The 16,869-nt window shown below is 34.4% G+C and overlaps 3 protein-coding genes across 3 annotated transcripts; 2 read left to right on the plus strand and 1 right to left on the minus strand.

Moving 5' to 3' along the window:
• The first annotated feature begins 2,028 nt into the window (after window positions 1–2,028).
• Window positions 2,029–3,755, plus strand: LOC135150592 (auxin-responsive protein SAUR21-like). The gene is made up of 2 exons (XM_064087083.1): window positions 2,029–2,113; window positions 2,641–3,755. Exon 2 carries the CDS (start codon window positions 3,132–3,134, stop codon window positions 3,426–3,428), a length of 297 nt encoding a protein of 98 aa, XP_063943153.1. The 5' UTR covers window positions 2,029–2,113; window positions 2,641–3,131; the 3' UTR covers window positions 3,429–3,755.
• A 2,203-nt stretch (window positions 3,756–5,958) lies between these two features.
• Window positions 5,959–6,686, minus strand: LOC108209162 (auxin-responsive protein SAUR21-like). The gene has a single exon (XM_017379940.2). It carries the CDS (start codon window positions 6,396–6,398, stop codon window positions 6,111–6,113), a length of 288 nt encoding a protein of 95 aa, XP_017235429.1. The 5' UTR covers window positions 6,399–6,686; the 3' UTR covers window positions 5,959–6,110.
• A 632-nt stretch (window positions 6,687–7,318) lies between these two features.
• On the plus strand, window positions 7,319–7,915 carry LOC108209157 (auxin-responsive protein SAUR21-like). The gene has a single exon (XM_017379936.2). It carries the CDS (start codon window positions 7,445–7,447, stop codon window positions 7,739–7,741), a length of 297 nt encoding a protein of 98 aa, XP_017235425.2. The 5' UTR covers window positions 7,319–7,444; the 3' UTR covers window positions 7,742–7,915.
• Window positions 7,916–16,869: the final 8,954 nt, after the last annotated feature.

The raw sequence follows: 16,869 nt of genomic DNA on the forward strand, positions 1-16,869 counted from the left end.
TTGTGATAACCTACTGTAAAAATGCGTGTCGGTCTTTCTAAAAATTAAAAAGTTAATTTATATGGGACATCCATTTTGATAATGAATATATGGGGATACTCATTTTAAAAAAGCATATGAGACTATAAGAGTGGTATTTTTTACCATCTACTTAAAAAATGATTTTCTTCTAAAAAAACTTTAAAATATGATATCTTTGGCTTTCACGTACCCGGACTAACTAAATAATCTATCAAATTCTTATTGAGTAAAAAATTTACCATTAAAAGTCGGCTTGATTTGAAGTATTTCCTTAGCATTGAGGTTGTTAGAATTGAAGCCAGAATTTCCCAGTCAATTGTATACGTTTTTTTTCACTGCTTGACACGTTTTTTAAGGTTCTTATATAACGTAGTTCCACAACTTATTTTTAAAATTTTCTTTTTTTTATAAAAATATATACAAAAAAGAAAATCTTAAAAATAATTTACAGACTATACTATTGAAGAATTAAAATCCATGCCGCGTCCGTACCCATTTATACTATTGAGCGGGACGGAGAGGGAGTAGCTAATACTCACTTTGGCTGATTGTACACCAGCTGCTTTTCCATTATTAAAAGGCTTGCATCCAAGTACAAAGGATGTTTCAAAGTTGCCTGACCCAGAAGTGTATAGAAGATTTATCGAAAAATTGCACTATTTGAACTCAAGTAGGTTTGATATTTCATATGTTGTTCAACAACTTTTTTAATTAGTTTCACCAAGAACCAGCTCATCAGCCACATTATGATGTTGCTCTTCATGTCTTAAAATAACTTGAAAATTTCATTGAATGTTGGTGTGTTTTACAAAGCTAATACTCCTCTGCAATTAACTGCATATTTAGATGCAGACTAGGGAACTTGTTCATTTTCTGCAAAATCCTTGTCTGGGTATGCTATTTTCCGGGGTTCTTCCTTAGTTTCTTGGAAAATTAAGAAGCAAAAAAAGTATCTAAAAGTAGTACAGAAGCTGAGTATATAAGTATGAGCTATACAACTTCTAAGTTGATTTATCTTAAAGGTTTTTTAAGGGATCTTTGTGATCAAATTCCTTTGCCAATTGATCTTTATTGTGATAACACTTCAGCTCACCACATTGCAAAGAAGCAAATCTTCCAAGAAAGAACTAAACATTTGAAGATTAACTGTCATTTTATTCTAGATTATGTTGATTCTGAGTTCATTCGAATTTCACATATTAGTACTTTCATTGAGCTAGCTGATATACTGACAAAGCCACTGGATGCTGCTCATCACAAGTTTCTTAGTATCAAGCTTGGTCTTCAATTTGATCCTCTTTGATGCCTAGCTTGAAGGGGGTATTGATCTATGTACATGTATTGTAAATAAATGTTCTAGACGCTTCCAGCTACATTTTTATTTAGAGTAGTTACAGGAATATTCTATTTGATTGTAAATACAGCTGATGGAGCAACAAGTCAATTTTAACAGTTTCATTCTGTTCATTCTCTCTCTAACAAACTTGAATCACACTAATGAAAATCAAATAAGCTTTATCTTAATATTTTCCGCTCCCTTAATGCGCTGAAAGTGCTATGTGACGGGATTTCTCTTCTCCCAAAACAGTGTGCAATTGTTGATTGAAAAATATTTAACTTTTAGGCACTAGAGGATGATGAAGCTTTTTGCTGATCAACACTTGAGAGGCAGTTTCTCTGTCTCGGTACCACTAAATACATGCTTCAGACAAGGATTAGAAGGTTGATTTTATGTTTGATTATGTTAAAAACTCAAATAACTGGACACCTAACTATTAAAGGCAGAGCTATCAGACAACTAAAAATTTTGATCATCCTTGGTATTTGTAGGGCAAGTTGTGTCTTGGTAAGCAGAGACACATATCCCAAACTTCTCCAACCTTGCTATACATTCTGTATTTGTAGGACATCACCATGTGCTACTGACTTATTATTTCATTTTCAGTGTTCAAAAAACCTTCTATATAAACATAGGTATTTGTATATAAACCTTCTATATAAACCTTCTATATAAACCTTATTATTTCTGTGATCATATTTACTCTGAGACCGAAATTGATCAAGCATCGACCTGCAGAAGATACTTGGCAAGGTATAACAATAATGCTTCAAGTTACGATTCTGTTTGCTTTAAGTTAAATCTGCAGCACATGCATTATTTCATTTATGTTATGTCAGCTTGTCTTGTTTATTGAGCTTGACTCAAGAAATGATATTAGAAAGAAAACGTTGTAGTTATAATTGTCAGATTGTATTCATTATTGAGCATTATTTATGAAATGGTATCAAAAACATTTTCAACAATAGCCATTTCAGCAAACAAATCTCCTGTATTTCCATCGCGAAGATGCATAAAAAGTGGTCAATTTATAAACAATTTATATCTCCTAGTTATATCCTTTGACCGGATTATTTAGCTTCAAAATGCCAGCAATTAAATCAACATTTGCATCTAATTGTGTGTAAGAAGTATGGCTTCCTGAAGAAATTGAAAGCATTAGCAATATACTAACTTTCTTTTGGATTTTTTTGTAGAAGAATTATGTTGATTAAATCTTTTCTGACAGTCAACTTATTTCCAGTGGTTTCTATTTCTTCATGTATTATTTGCATATACAGCAAAACAATTAGCAGCGACGTCTATGGATATAAAGAAGTTGCTGGATATCTAGTAGGTGGAAAATACATTGTCACATGAAGACCTAATTTGTGAACCCCGCCATAAAATTATTGACAACAAAACTAAATTATGCCTCTATGAAAATTGTTGGACATCAGGCGTCCATTTCAAGAAAATGTCACTTTCTGTAATCTATTGTGGATGATTTGCGTAGAGATTGATAAGTAGGGGCATGCTGTCTTGCAACAGACAGAGAAGTCATTCTATCACTCATAAATTTATGTAGCAATTGAAAGAGAAAATCATGTGCTATTGTCTAATGCCTCCTCACTACTTGATGTACAAATTGATGAACTGTTCAACATTTTCTATATTTCTATATAAATACACAACGGGGCATTAGTAAAATTCATCACAAACGCAATCATCTAAAGTCTTCATTATCAAGTTCTTTTCTTTCTCCATATTCTCTAAACAATCTAGGAGTATTATGGGTATTCGTATGCCTCGTGTTACTAATCTCAAGAAAATCCTTAACCAGTCATCATTCTTGTTAAGTCCCGATTATACTTCAACAGTTCCAAAGGGATGCTTGGCAGTATATATTGGGGAGAAGCAAAGAAGAAGATTTGTGGTTCCCATTTCATACCTGAATGATCCTGCCTTCCAAGACTTGTTAAATCAAGCTGAGGAAGAATTTGGGTTCAGCCAACCAGAAGGCGGCCTCACTATTCCCTGCTCAGTGGACACATTCATTCACCTTACTTCACGCCTAGATAGATTATAGTGAGAAAACATTTGTGTACTGGTAGATAGTACAGCATTGAAATGTACATAGTAGAATAGGGATTTTTATCAGATTTTTGTTGGCAACGCATAATTTGAAACTCACCACTTTGTCCGATCTAAAATTACCATAGTAGATAGATTATAGCTTATTCTTATAAATCTAGATCAATATATAGAACGCCTGACAGAAAAAAGAGATCAAAATATAGAACGAAAAAGTTTGATACTCAAATCAGTAACTTTTGCATGTGACCTAAAGCTAATTCTCTGAAGGCAGGGACTTTTAAATATCTTAAACTTATCTACCCAGAACCTATATATGATGTTCTTGATAAAAACAGCAAATTTCAGATGCAATGATTGTTGAATGCAGACAGGTTTACATATAGTCCCTAGATACTAAAATGAAAAAAAAAAAAGGAATGAAACATCCATCCAACAAAAAACCAGCACAGTGAAATTGGAGGGTTGAGTCTGTCAACTATTAGAGTGAAATTATATAAACTTGTTCTTCACATCCATCCAAAGAGATCTCGGTAATTCCAGGATAGCAATATGTATGAATAAATAGATATTAATTAACTAAGCAAAAGAAATTCTTCACTGGTATCTAAAAATCATATTTCTGTGTAATGAGATGGTTACTCTAATTTTCCCTAGGTTATCAAATGAGGGGGATTGACTAGTATACATTATAAACTAGAACCATGCAAAACTGTTAGTACCAGATAATAGCTATTTGTTTCTTATATCTGTGCAAGACTAAAGTGCGGTTAATGAATGTCTTCTCTACATGGAAAAGCCACTTCAGACTATAAAGACATGGAATGTATAAAGCTGCTTATCTATATTTCAAATAATAAGTACTTATAAAGATATATAATGACTTCATACTGATTGCAGAGATCAAATCCATGTAGAAATTAATGTAATCAAATTACAAAGTATCAGTTAATGCTCTACCAAAAAGATCTATATGAGAGTCATATATAAAATTTCTGGACTAGTCTACAAAATTGTACACTATCTAACAAAATATATATAAACTCTCATAATCTGTTCAAGAGATCAATGAAGGTGTCTTCTTTGCATGGTATTGTGAGGCCACGTTCTGGATGACTGAACCCAAATTCTTCCTCAGCTTGACTTAACAGGTCTTGGAACGTAGGCTCATTTAAGTAAGAGATCGGAACGACAAATCTTCTTCTTTGGTTCTCCCCGACATAAACTGCTATACATCCCTTGGGGACATTTGTACTGCGATCAAGATTTTTTAAGGAAAATTGTCTGTTGAGAATTTGCTTGAGATTAGTGATATGAGGCACACGAATACCCATGATGCTCAAGAAAAATTGAAACTTCAACGGATATGGAGAAACCAAGAACTTCTGCAGATGGTAGGCTTAGACCCTTAATTACACTTGATTTTGAGATGAATTTGGTTGAGGAGATCACAGTTTTTATATCGAAATAACAAGTAATGAGCGGTTGATGAAAATGTAGATTGAGTGGAACAGATGCATTAGGCAATAGCACATGCTATTCTCTTTAAAAGGCCACACATATTTAAGAGTAATGCTAGGACTTGAATCTCTACTGAGAGACATCATGTCCTACAAATATGGACCTGATATACGACAGAATATAACGTAATATATACGGATATGAACAACGTACAATTAATTTGGCTGGAAAGTCCCCACTTTGCCTGGCAAGCAAGGTATTTGTGGTCAGTAGTTAGGTGCTCATGTGATAGTGTTTTCATTCACCTATCCTAGATGTGAATTTTGTGTAGTAGGAAACACCTGATACAAGTTGTTATATCCATGAAAGGAAGGGCAAATTTATTGAAGAAACAGATTAATGGACTGTTAGGATTTTGTGTGGTAGGAAACACCTCATATAAGTTTTCATATATTTATATTCACAAAACAAATAGTAAATCAGAATGGGACAGGTAGATTGTTAAAATACAACCCTTAATATAACTCGGTCTTCTTGGCATGCTTAAAAATAAATCCGCTCACCCCAAAACCGATAATATCCGGTATGAGTTAAAAGAAATAAATTAAATTCTGGAAAAGAAGAACTAAGTTCCGAGAAAAAAGAAGGTAAAGACTCCTCCGAAGACCAGAAATATATAAGAACACGGTCAAACTTTTAATGTGACATTAAAAATTAAGACTAGCACAAAAGCCCCTGCGAGGCAAAGTTTAAATGTGAAATTAGAAACTAAGACCAGCACAAAAACCCCTACGAGGCACATGCTTTTAATTTAAATCATGTTTCTAATTGATTGTTTATTATATTTATAGAATTTAAATTTTAATGTATTTGTTTGTTTTTAAATTTTAAATTGAACTTTTTGATACCTCTGTGTATTCTACTGTAATTGATACTCGATTTATTGTTAGCAATTCAATATTAGCAAGATATATTAATTAAAATTATCCTCATTGACACAGTTTCTGTTTAATAAAACTCTTAAAACATTTGTAACATACTAAACCAACAAAACAGACCTCTAGCAAAGGTTGATAGTATAGTCATCAGCATGCTCAAAACATGTAAAAGTTTACATGAAAGTCTCAGTCAGAATTAATATTCCTAGACTAGTTCACAGAGTTTGTACACTATCTAACAAAATTTAACTATGTCATATCTGCAGACATATAAACTTTCATAATCTGTTTAAGACATCAATGAAAGTGTCTTCTTTGCATGGAATTGTGAGGCCACCTTCCGGATGAGTAAACCCAAATTCTTCCTCAGCTTGACTTAACAGGTCTTGGAATGTAGGCTCATTTAAGTAGGAGACCGGAACCACAAATCTTCTTCTTTGGTTCTCCCCAACATAAACTGCCATGCATCCCTTGGGGACATATGTACTCCCATCAAGATTTGTAGAGGAAAATTGCCGGTTGAGAATTTGCTTGAGATTAGTGACACGAGGCATGCGGATACCCATGATGCTAATGAAAAATTAAAGTTTTCAGAGTAAACTTTGGGGATATGCAATTACAAGGACCTCTGCAGATTGAAGCTTCGACACTAGAATACACTCAATTCTGAAATGACTTTGCTAAGTTTCCAACAGTGTTTATATAGAACGGACAGAATGTATTGAGCTGTTGATCAAATTGCAGATTGAGTGACACAGATGCATTAGGCATTAGCACATGCTATGCCTAAGGGTACGTAGGACTCTTATGTCTGTGAGTGACATCTTGTCCTACTACTTAATTGTGTTGAACAATTCTTAACCTGATTGTTTCTTATCTATAACAGAGTTTATACTAAGGTCATCGACATACATATAATGGCTAGAAACTGTCAAGTTCGATAGGCAAGAAATCAAATCTCATGCTTTTATTGGTCATATATAGCTGTAGGTGGGACAGGCAAGTTTCATGCTCATGTGATGGTGTTCTCTTGACCCACATAAGTCATGCTGCATTATGTGAAAATATCACTTGGAGCTGGAAGAAGCAGTGTCACATGAACACTTATTATTTCAACCCCACCATAATCAGTGCAGACAAACCCAATACATAAAATCCTTTGGAGGAGTCTTTAGCTATATACTAGTGATTTTGTGTGCTCCATGTTAAATCTGCAGTGCTTTTATGCCTTTTCTTTAATTTTTATTTTACTTATACACATATAACTGTAGGACATCAACAAACGTATTCCAGGCCAAGATTACATATTGAGTCGTGATTTATTACTAGGACATTATGTCTCCCAACACATAAGATGTCCGCTTATCAGCCATTAATACATGTAGCTAGTGAAAGAGAAAATCATGTGCTAGTGTCTAATGCCTACCCACTGCTCAATGTACAACTTGATGAGATGTTCTATTCAAATTGTTGATTGTTCTATATAAACACATAATTAAGCGATACTAACATTCATCATAAACACACTGGTCCAAAGTCTTTTCCTTAAAACTATACAAGTCCTAGTGTTTCTTCAGTTTCCTGAACTCTTCTCTGAAAGATCTATAGTGTCATGGGTATCCGTATGCCTCGTATTACTAGTCTCAAACAAATTCTTAACCGCTCATCTTTCTTATTAAATCCTGATCTATCTTCAACAATTCCAAAGGGGTGCTTGGCAGTTTATATTGGGGAGAGGCAAAGAAGCCGATTTGTGGTACCCATTTCATACCTGAATGAGCCTGCCTTTCAAGATTTGTTAAGTCAAGCCGAGGAAGAATTTGGATTCAATCATCCGGAAGGAGGTCTTACAATTCCTTGCTCAGTGGACACATTCAATGAAATCACTTCGCGCCTGAACAACTTATAGTCTTGTAGATAGTATAGCACCTCCGATCTCATTTATTGAGTTTCTGAGTGTAAACTGTAGAACATACAGATTTTGTAGGGGAAGCATAATTTGATACTCAAACTTTTTGAACATATTGACCATCACTTATGCTCATGTTTACTTGTTATTTTCTATAAAGCATATCACCAAGTGTTTGACGATAAACTTTATGCCTAAACCAAATCACCAACAAATTTACAGGTTCTGTAGTTACTCTTTCATACCTGAATCTTGCAATCGTCTTGAAAAATCAGCACTGACACAGGGTTGCTAGCTCAAAAATCAAAATTAAAATTTATGAACAGTTCTAACTAATTAATAAATATATGTCTTGCATAGTCAGTGGAGAAACCAGAACTAAAATCTTGGGGTGGCTCAAATATTTAATTATATTCCTAAGCACTTTTATTACTGATGGTCACATCAAAAAGAGATTAAATATTTTTATATGATGTGACCCCCGCCGTGTATCTCCCGCTCGAGTTAAACAAGTTTCTCTATTCTTCTTTTTTTCCAGAAAATATCTCACCACTTTCGAAACATTTCAGTGTAAGTTCATAATGTCTTTGTCGAAACATATCCATTCTCTTACACGAATCATCAACAAATTCACAATACGACAAAGATGACCAGAAAAATCACTTACTACATGAGAACATTTAGCCATAGCAACAACTAATAACTGCAATTTCATGACTCTAATGGTGATTTAAAGTAATGCAATATGATGACTCTCCTGGTAGTTTAATGTAATTCGAGAGTACCAAATTAGACTACCACAATTCAATAATTCAGAATTAACGAAGAAGTCTCTAAATTATCATTCTAATTAGTAAGGACTTCCCAGATCAATTTCAGGATCAAACGACGACATATGTGTTAGAGAGAACCTTTTAAACTCTATTTCTCGGGCATCCCCCAATTAACAATTTCATTATACAAAATCATAAAAGATACAAAAATATTAAAGACTAACAATTTATCCAAGAATCAAGAAGGTCAATCACAAAACGTGATAAAAATAAAAGGATAATCAATCAATTTATCATACCTTGAAATTTAAAAAGCAAGTGAGAAGTCAGAGTATTGAGTAAACACGAAAACACTGAGTGAATCTAGAGAGGGAAATAGAAGGATAACGTCGGGTGTACTTTATTCGACATTTTAAAAAATTATGTTGACATCTGTAATTTAGCAGAGGCTAAAAAAAAAATATCCACCGTTTTTTGAGGTCATGGGTAGCTTTAGCATCCCCTAGCCCTCTCTGGTTGTGCCACTGTGCATAGTTTAATTTATATAAGTCATTTATTATCATGAATACTCCTTTTGCTCTTGAGCCTACGAGATATTAACGATGCGCATATCAACCTATGCAGTATTGTAGCTAACATGTTAAGTATCGCGTCTGGGAGTACTTTCGCAAGAATGAAACCTTTTGTCATTGAACTTCCCAATCAAAATTATCGTAAGACCTTGTGATGATCAACCTTTTGAGGATCCAATTGTATTCCGGCTTCCCAATAAATTAAGTTAAAATTTTGTAATTTCACTACAAAGTTTTCCAATCTAATAAAAATTAAAATAAATACCTAATATACAAATTTTATAAGAAGTTAATCGAAACTGCCCTAACAATTTCACATTCTATCTCAGGGACTGGGAAAGTAAATTTTAGAGGTTAACAGACTAAGATTGGTATTGTTAACCATACAGGAAAAATAAAATTTGCGAACTAAACGTATATATTTGAGATGAGAACCAATATACAAAAAAATCTACAAGAAAGAATAATTTCGTGTATTAATTGATGCCTAAAAGATTCACATTGTAAGTCTCACTATATAACATATCTGGACAAGTATGATAGACGTACAATTATTGACAATATCAGAAGTGCCATGTATAATGCTAAAACAAAGAGACATGCCCAAGTTAGATTTAAGTATATAAGGGGTTTATTGTTTGATCGGAATATAGTTATGAGTTTATTGGAACTCAAGATAATATAGCTACTCCATGAGCATGTTGTTATTCTTAAGTCGAGGTTTTGGTTGGGACTGATAACTCATCATGATTCATCTGCAACGGGAACCGAATACATCTTAGAGGAGATCCTCCAAGTGTATTTAATAGAGTAATAAAAAGCTATAAGGGTGGTGACAACTGCAAGTATAACAAGAGTTTTTAGAACTCTGAACGGGGTCATGTTATTAGACAAAATCTCTGAAGATGCCCATCTAAGCGAATGTAATTGTGAGGTCGCAATTAGATGAAAGGGTTATTCCTTGAAGCATTCGACGAACATAATCGAGACACGACCATTAATGTCTCAAAACCGTAGATTAGCACCATAACCTTTGACTTGTCATCGTCTATGGAGCGTGGTTACACCCAACGAATAGATATTCAAGGTGAAACAATCCATCTATATCTGAAAGCCACCGAAGTAGGAGATTTATGAGGGTTCTAACCCGGAAGGATACCAATTTTGAAAGCCAGGCATGATGAAGACTGATATGCAATTTTGTGTGGATATATGGGGATTGTTGAAAAATGGAAAGTTTGAGGCATTTTTTAAATATGTTTTTGATGTAATTTCTGGAAACTAATAGTTGGTGGCTGTCCCTTGCTAACAGGACTTAAACTTTCATGTTTGGATCTAAGACATTTTCTTAGTGTAATCCATAAATAAATTGAGTTGAAATGGCTAGCTTGAAGTGGGTCATGTGGTTGCCTGAATTGTAGCAACTTGAATACCATATTGATTTGATAATGAAAGTTTGGTGGTTTTATAGTACATCACATGCAAGCGTAGTGCACTAACTACTAAGGTGTGAAGCCGTAGGTGTGCCATTGCTTCATGCGGAGCTCCCACGCGCGGCGCGCATGTGTGCCCTTCACCGTCTCGCAGTTTTGTGTGCTCCCACACGCGCGTGCCTTCACCATCTCCGTGTGGAACTTAGTAGATAAAGAAGATTTTTCTTGATTATAAGCAGTCAAAAATCTCCATTAATATGTAAGAGCAGTGGCGGTGGCACGTGGGGGCCCGGGGGGACACGTGCCCCCGTAGAGTTTTCTAAAAAAAAAAAAAAAAAAATTTTTGTAGGACCCACTTACTTTACCAAGTTGTATACTCCTGTACATACTTTTCACAGCTGATCACATATAATCCCTAGAGCTTCTTCGGCTCCTTTTACACAAACCACAACCCAAAAGCCAAAATCAAACGATAACACCTGCATCATCACTTATCCGGGCAAGGGGGTGATTCCTTTTCATATTTCTTCAACAATTCCTTTATCAGGTAATTTCTCTTCTCTGCATCATCATTAATTTTCTTTGTATTCTTGTAGTTGTATATATGTTGAGTTTTAAGTGTTGTAAGACTAAAGAGTGATGGATTGTTGTTTATATATTTGGATTGTGAATTGTGATTAAATAGTGAATTAGCGATGATCTTCTTGTATTAAAATTTACTGTGTAGTTATAGTTCTCATTCTGGGCTTCTAGGATATTTTTCAAGAATAGTCAGTAGATATCTTAGAATTTTAAAATCTCTTGTAATTATTTGGTCATGCTTCTATTAAACAGAAATGGAGAGATTTTATAAAAGGAAGTCAGAAGCGGAAGCTGTTGTGCCGCCTGTGCCAGTGCCACCAACCGTAGTAGCTGAAAATTCTCAAAATATTATAAGAGATGAAAGCAGAGTGATCAATTTAGCGACACTTGAGTCTGATCCAGGGCTGAGGATTCCAATTGAAAATTATAATGTTAATATACAAGATGAAGTCAGGAGAAGATACATGCTTCAAGGTCCTTGCCAACCGGACAATCATATATTTCCATTGACAAAGTTTGGACAAAAATGCAGAAGATTCAACCCAAAATGGTTTAAAGAATTTTCAAATTGGTTGGAGAATTCTATAATTGATATGCAACTCCAAGAATTAAATAGTCGTTTTGATGAGGTGAATACTACATTACTTCTCTGCATTTCTTGTTTGTGCCCGGATGATTTGTTTGTTGCTTTTGATAAACAAAAGTTAATTCAACTTGGTGGGTGTTATCCTGAAGACTTTTCTCCGATTGAACTCCTGGCCCTTGATGACCAACTTCAGAATTATATAACCGATATGCTGTCAAGTATTGAATTTTCTGATTTGAAAGGGATTACCGCTCTTGCCAAAAAAATGGTTGAACTAGGAAGGGACAAAGTGTATCCTCTGGTATACAAGTTACCAACATTGTCTTTGATCTTGCCAGTGGCAACAGCAAGCGTGGAAAGAGTATTTTCAGGAATGCATCTTGTTAAGACAAAGCTGCGAAATCGCATTGGAGATCAGTGGTTAAATGATAGTTTAGTTATATATATCGAAAGGGAAATTTTTGATTGCGTTGACAATGAACTGATCATGCAGCGATTCCAAAACATGAAAACTCGTCGTGGAAACTTGTAATATTATCACATGAACTTGTAAATATTTTTGCTATATATTTATATATTTTATTTTGTTGCTGGAAATTTATATGGTGCCCCCACTCGCTAAAAGTCCTGGCTCCGCCACTGTGTAAGAGGCAACACGATGTAGCGTTCTTATGTTTTTACATGGGCTTGGGTTCTTATGTTTTTACATGGGCTTGGGATTGAAACGCTATATAACGTAATGTTAAAATATTATCAGCAATAGCCCTATATTCTGGTTCTGGAGTTGATCTGAAGACTGCAGGCTGTATCTTAGATTTTAGAAATCTAGGAGATGTTCTGATTACAATGAGACAGCAGATTTTCTTGTGTCTTGGCAACCTGCTCTGCATGTAGTGACATATGATTTTCTTGTGAAAAACAAATGGAACGAAACGTGAAGCTTATCAGTGGCTTACATGAAGACTACAAAAAAACCCTGCACAACTGAAATTGGAGGGTTGAGCCTATCACTGATCTCTAAAAAACATATTTCTGTGTAATGAGATGGTTACTTTAATCTTCCCAAGGTTACAAAATGGAAGTGGATTGACTACTATACATTACAAACTAGAACCTTGCAAATTGTTAGTACCATGCATATAATAGCTATTTCAAATAAAAAGTACTTATGAAGATATAAAATGACTACATAATGATTGCAGAGATCAAATCCTTGTAGAAATTAATGTAATCAAATTACAAAGTATCAGCTAATGCTCTACCTAAAAGATGTATATGAGAGTCGTATATAAAATTTCTGGACTAGTTACAAAATTTGTGTACACTATCTAACAAAATATATATAAACCCTCATAATCTGTTCAACAGATCAATGAAGGTGTCTTCTTTGCATGGTATTGTTAGGCCACCTTCTGGATGAGTAAACCCAAATTCTTCCTCAGCTTGACTTAACAGGTCTTGAAACGTAGGCTCATTCAAGTAAGAGATCGGAACTACAAATCTTCTTCTTTGGTTCTCCCCAACATACACTGCAATACATCCCTTGGGGACATTTGTACTGCGATCAAGATTTCTTAAGGAAAATTGTCTGTTGAGAATTTGCTTGAGATTAGTGACATGAGGCACACGAATACCCATGATGCTCAAGAAAAATTGAAACTTCAACAAATATGGAGAATACAAGAACTTGATTTTGAGATGAATTTGGTTGAGGAGATCACAGTTTTTATATAGAAATAACAAGTAATGAGTGGTTGATGAAGATGCAGATTGAGTGGCACAGATGCATTGGGCATTAGCACATGCTATTCTCTTTCAAAGGCCACACAAAATTAAGAGTAATGCTAGTGCTAGGACATGAATGTCTGTTGAGAGACATCATGTCCTACTGTTTCGGTTCAACAAATCTGGACCTGATATTTTCTCATTTAAATTTACGTTTTATGCTGATACATGCTTCAGACAAGGATTAGAAGGTTGATTTTATGTTTGATTATGTTAAAATTGAAATAACTGGACACCTAAATATTAAAGGCAGAGCTATCAGACAACTAAGAAATTTGATTATCCTTGGTAATTGTAGGGCAAGTTGTGTCTTGGTAAGCAGAGACATATATCCCAAACTCCTCCAACCTTGCTATTGATTCTGTATTTGTAGGACATCACCATGTGCTAGTGACTTATTATTTCATTGTCAGTGTTCAAGAAGCCTTCTATATAAACATAGGGATTTTGACATAAATCAACACAAGCTTAGTAGCAAACCTTTATTTCTTTCATCCAGCATCCTCTAGTCCTTTCCCTCTCGACATCCATTCTAAGAACACTAACTTAGAATCATGGGTATCCGCATGCCTCATATTCCTCATGTCAAGAAAATCTTTCAGGGGTCTTCTTTTGCAGCTACAGCAGTTTCAGACGTCCCAAAGGGCTGCTTGGCAGTTTAAGTTGGGGATAGCCAGAGAAAAAGATTTGTTGTTCCAATTTCATACTTGGCTGAGCCTGCCTTCCAGGACTTGCTATGTCAAGCTGAGGAAGAATTTGGTTTTGATCATCCAGATGGGGGTCTTACAATTCCCTGCAGAGAAGATGTGTTTACAGACCTCGCCTCAAGCTTGAGAAGAAAATAATAGAGAACAACCTGATCAAAATAAGTAGTTTAGAAATTTTTTGTAAGCTAGTAGGAGATAAGTTAGAAAAGGTTGGACCATAGGCATTTATGCAAAAGCTTTCTTCCTGTATCTCATGGAATCATTTTCAATGAGGAAGATCGTCACTCAGAATTTTGTATAATATGAAACTATATACATCCCGATTATATTTTTAAGATCTAATTATGTTGTTTGCAAATAACTTCCTATCTGTAATCAGTTCCACGTTATTCTGAAATTGATCGAAATTGGCATAGAATAGTGTTTTAACAGATAAATCTATTCAAAATTGATATGGGAGAAAGCAGCCCCTTATTTTATATTCCTATATTTCAGAAAGAATTAGTCATAACCTATCTACAGTTGCTCTGTGATCATATTTACTGTGAGCCCGAAATTCATCAAGATTCCACCTGCAGAAGATACTTGGCAAGGTATACCAATGCTTCAAGTTATGATTCTGCTTGCTTCAAGTTAAATTTGCAGCACATACATTATTTCATTTTTATGCTATATATTGATCACCTATACAAAAAATGTGCTACATTATGCGTTCCACAAATGTATACCTGATCAAGACTTGATATGAAATTACAAATTCAAATGGGAACTTTAAGTTGATATTTTCCCCTATATTTCTGTGTTACTGATCTGTCTATATCAACTAATCTTTCTTGGTAAATTTTGATTATATAAAACCGTTTATGTTGGGGAGAGAGAAAGGAGAAGAACTATTGTCTATTGAGAAGTCATATTTCTCATGGACCCAGTCGAATGCTTATACATAGAAGAACAGAGAAGTCATTAATAATTAAACATCAATCAAGAAATTACAGTAGAAAGTAGCACATCAGTTTGTACCTGCATTACCTTACTACTTCTGGTACTCTAATAATAATTCAAAATATAATATATTTGCTCAGACAAGGATTAGATGTTATAATTCCTGTGTGATAATGTTTAAAACCTCCAAAAATAGACAACCTATAAATTCAAGATTATCATATATAATACGGCAGGTTGTGTCTTGGTAGTCATAGACATATATTCCACACTCATACAGTCTTGCTATTCATCTGATGATTTATTATCACCAATATATATGCATTAGTAGTCCTTAATTTACTATTTAAGAACTGCTTCATCTGCTGTATAAGCACGTCATTGGGATTTTAACAAAAACCATTTCAAGCTTAACTGTTTACCTACATTTGTTCGTCTAGCCATTGGTTAGTCATCTACCTCATAACATTCATTCCAAATAAAGCCACTTACAATCATGGCTATTCTTCACCGATCTTATTTTGGAAGATATACCATGACTGCAGCTACTGTCCGAAATAGATTCTTTGCAATTTATGCCGGGGAGAGGCAAAGAACATAATTTATTGTCCCAATTTCATGCTTGAGTGAGCGTGCCTTTTAAGACTTGTTAAGTTAAGCTGAGGAAGAATTCGGGTTTGATCATCCAGAGGGGGGTTCTTACTATTCCCTGCAGAGAAGATATCTTTACAGATCTCAAGTCAGGCTTGAGCAGAAAATCATGAAGACGAACATGATCAGAACAAGTAGTGCAGAAAATTTTGTAAACTAGTGAATACATATTAACTATAAATGTCAGATTGTCTTTTGTTTATTGAGCTTGTCTCAATAAATGATATTAGAAACAATACGATGTAGTTATATTTGTCAGATTGTCTTCATTATTGAGCTTTATTCATGAAATGGTATCAAAAACAGGTTCGGCAATAGTCATTTAAGCAAACAATTTTCATGTATTTCCATAGCAAAAATCATTGCATAAAAAGTTGTCAATTCATAAGCAATTTATATCTCCTAGTTATATCCTTTGACCTGATTATTTAGCTTGAAAATGCCGTCCTCAAATATATCATTTCCACATATTTCAGCAGTTAAATCAACATTTGCATCTAATTGTGTGTAAGAAGTATGGTTTCCTGAAGAAATTGAAAGCATTAGCATCTAATTGCATTAGAAATTGAAATCAACATTTGCATCTAATTGTGTGTAAGAAACTCCTTAACCCGTCATCTTTCTTGTTAAGTCCTAATTATACTTCAACAGTTCCAATGGGTTGATTTGTGGTTCCCATTTCATACCTGAATGATCCTGCCTTCCAAGACTTGTTAAATCAAGCTGAGGAAGAATTTGGGTTCAGCCAACCAGAAGGCGGCCTCACTATTCCCTGCTCAGTGGACACATTCATTCACCTTACTTTACGCCTAGATATATTGACAAAAAAAAAAAATTGATCAATATATTGAACACAAAAATTTGATACTCAAATCTGTAAGTTTTGCATGTAATGTAAAGCAAATTATATGTAGGCAGGGACTTCGAAATTGATCAAAGATTTAAACTGTGAATGTTATGTCTGGTCAGAGTTGGAAAGTTAAACTTCTCTACCCAGAACCAATAAATGACTTTAGGTACTAAAATGAAAAGAAAACTAAAGGAATGAAACATCAAGCTTATCAGTAGCTTACATGAAGACTCCATAAAAAGCTGCA

This window comes from Daucus carota, chromosome 2 (genome assembly GCF_001625215.2).
Source record: "Daucus carota subsp. sativus chromosome 2, DH1 v3.0, whole genome shotgun sequence".
Taxonomy (NCBI): domain Eukaryota; kingdom Viridiplantae; phylum Streptophyta; class Magnoliopsida; order Apiales; family Apiaceae; genus Daucus; species Daucus carota.

Excerpts from the sequence above, each read along its gene's own strand:
- LOC135150592 (XM_064087083.1), top strand. The coding sequence starts at position 3,132 with ATGGGTATTCGTATGCCTCGTGTTACTAATCTCAAGAAAATCCTTAAC.
- LOC108209157 (XM_017379936.2), top strand. The coding sequence starts at position 7,445 with ATGGGTATCCGTATGCCTCGTATTACTAGTCTCAAACAAATTCTTAAC.
- LOC108209162 (XM_017379940.2), bottom strand. The coding sequence starts at position 6,398 with ATGGGTATCCGCATGCCTCGTGTCACTAATCTCAAGCAAATTCTCAAC.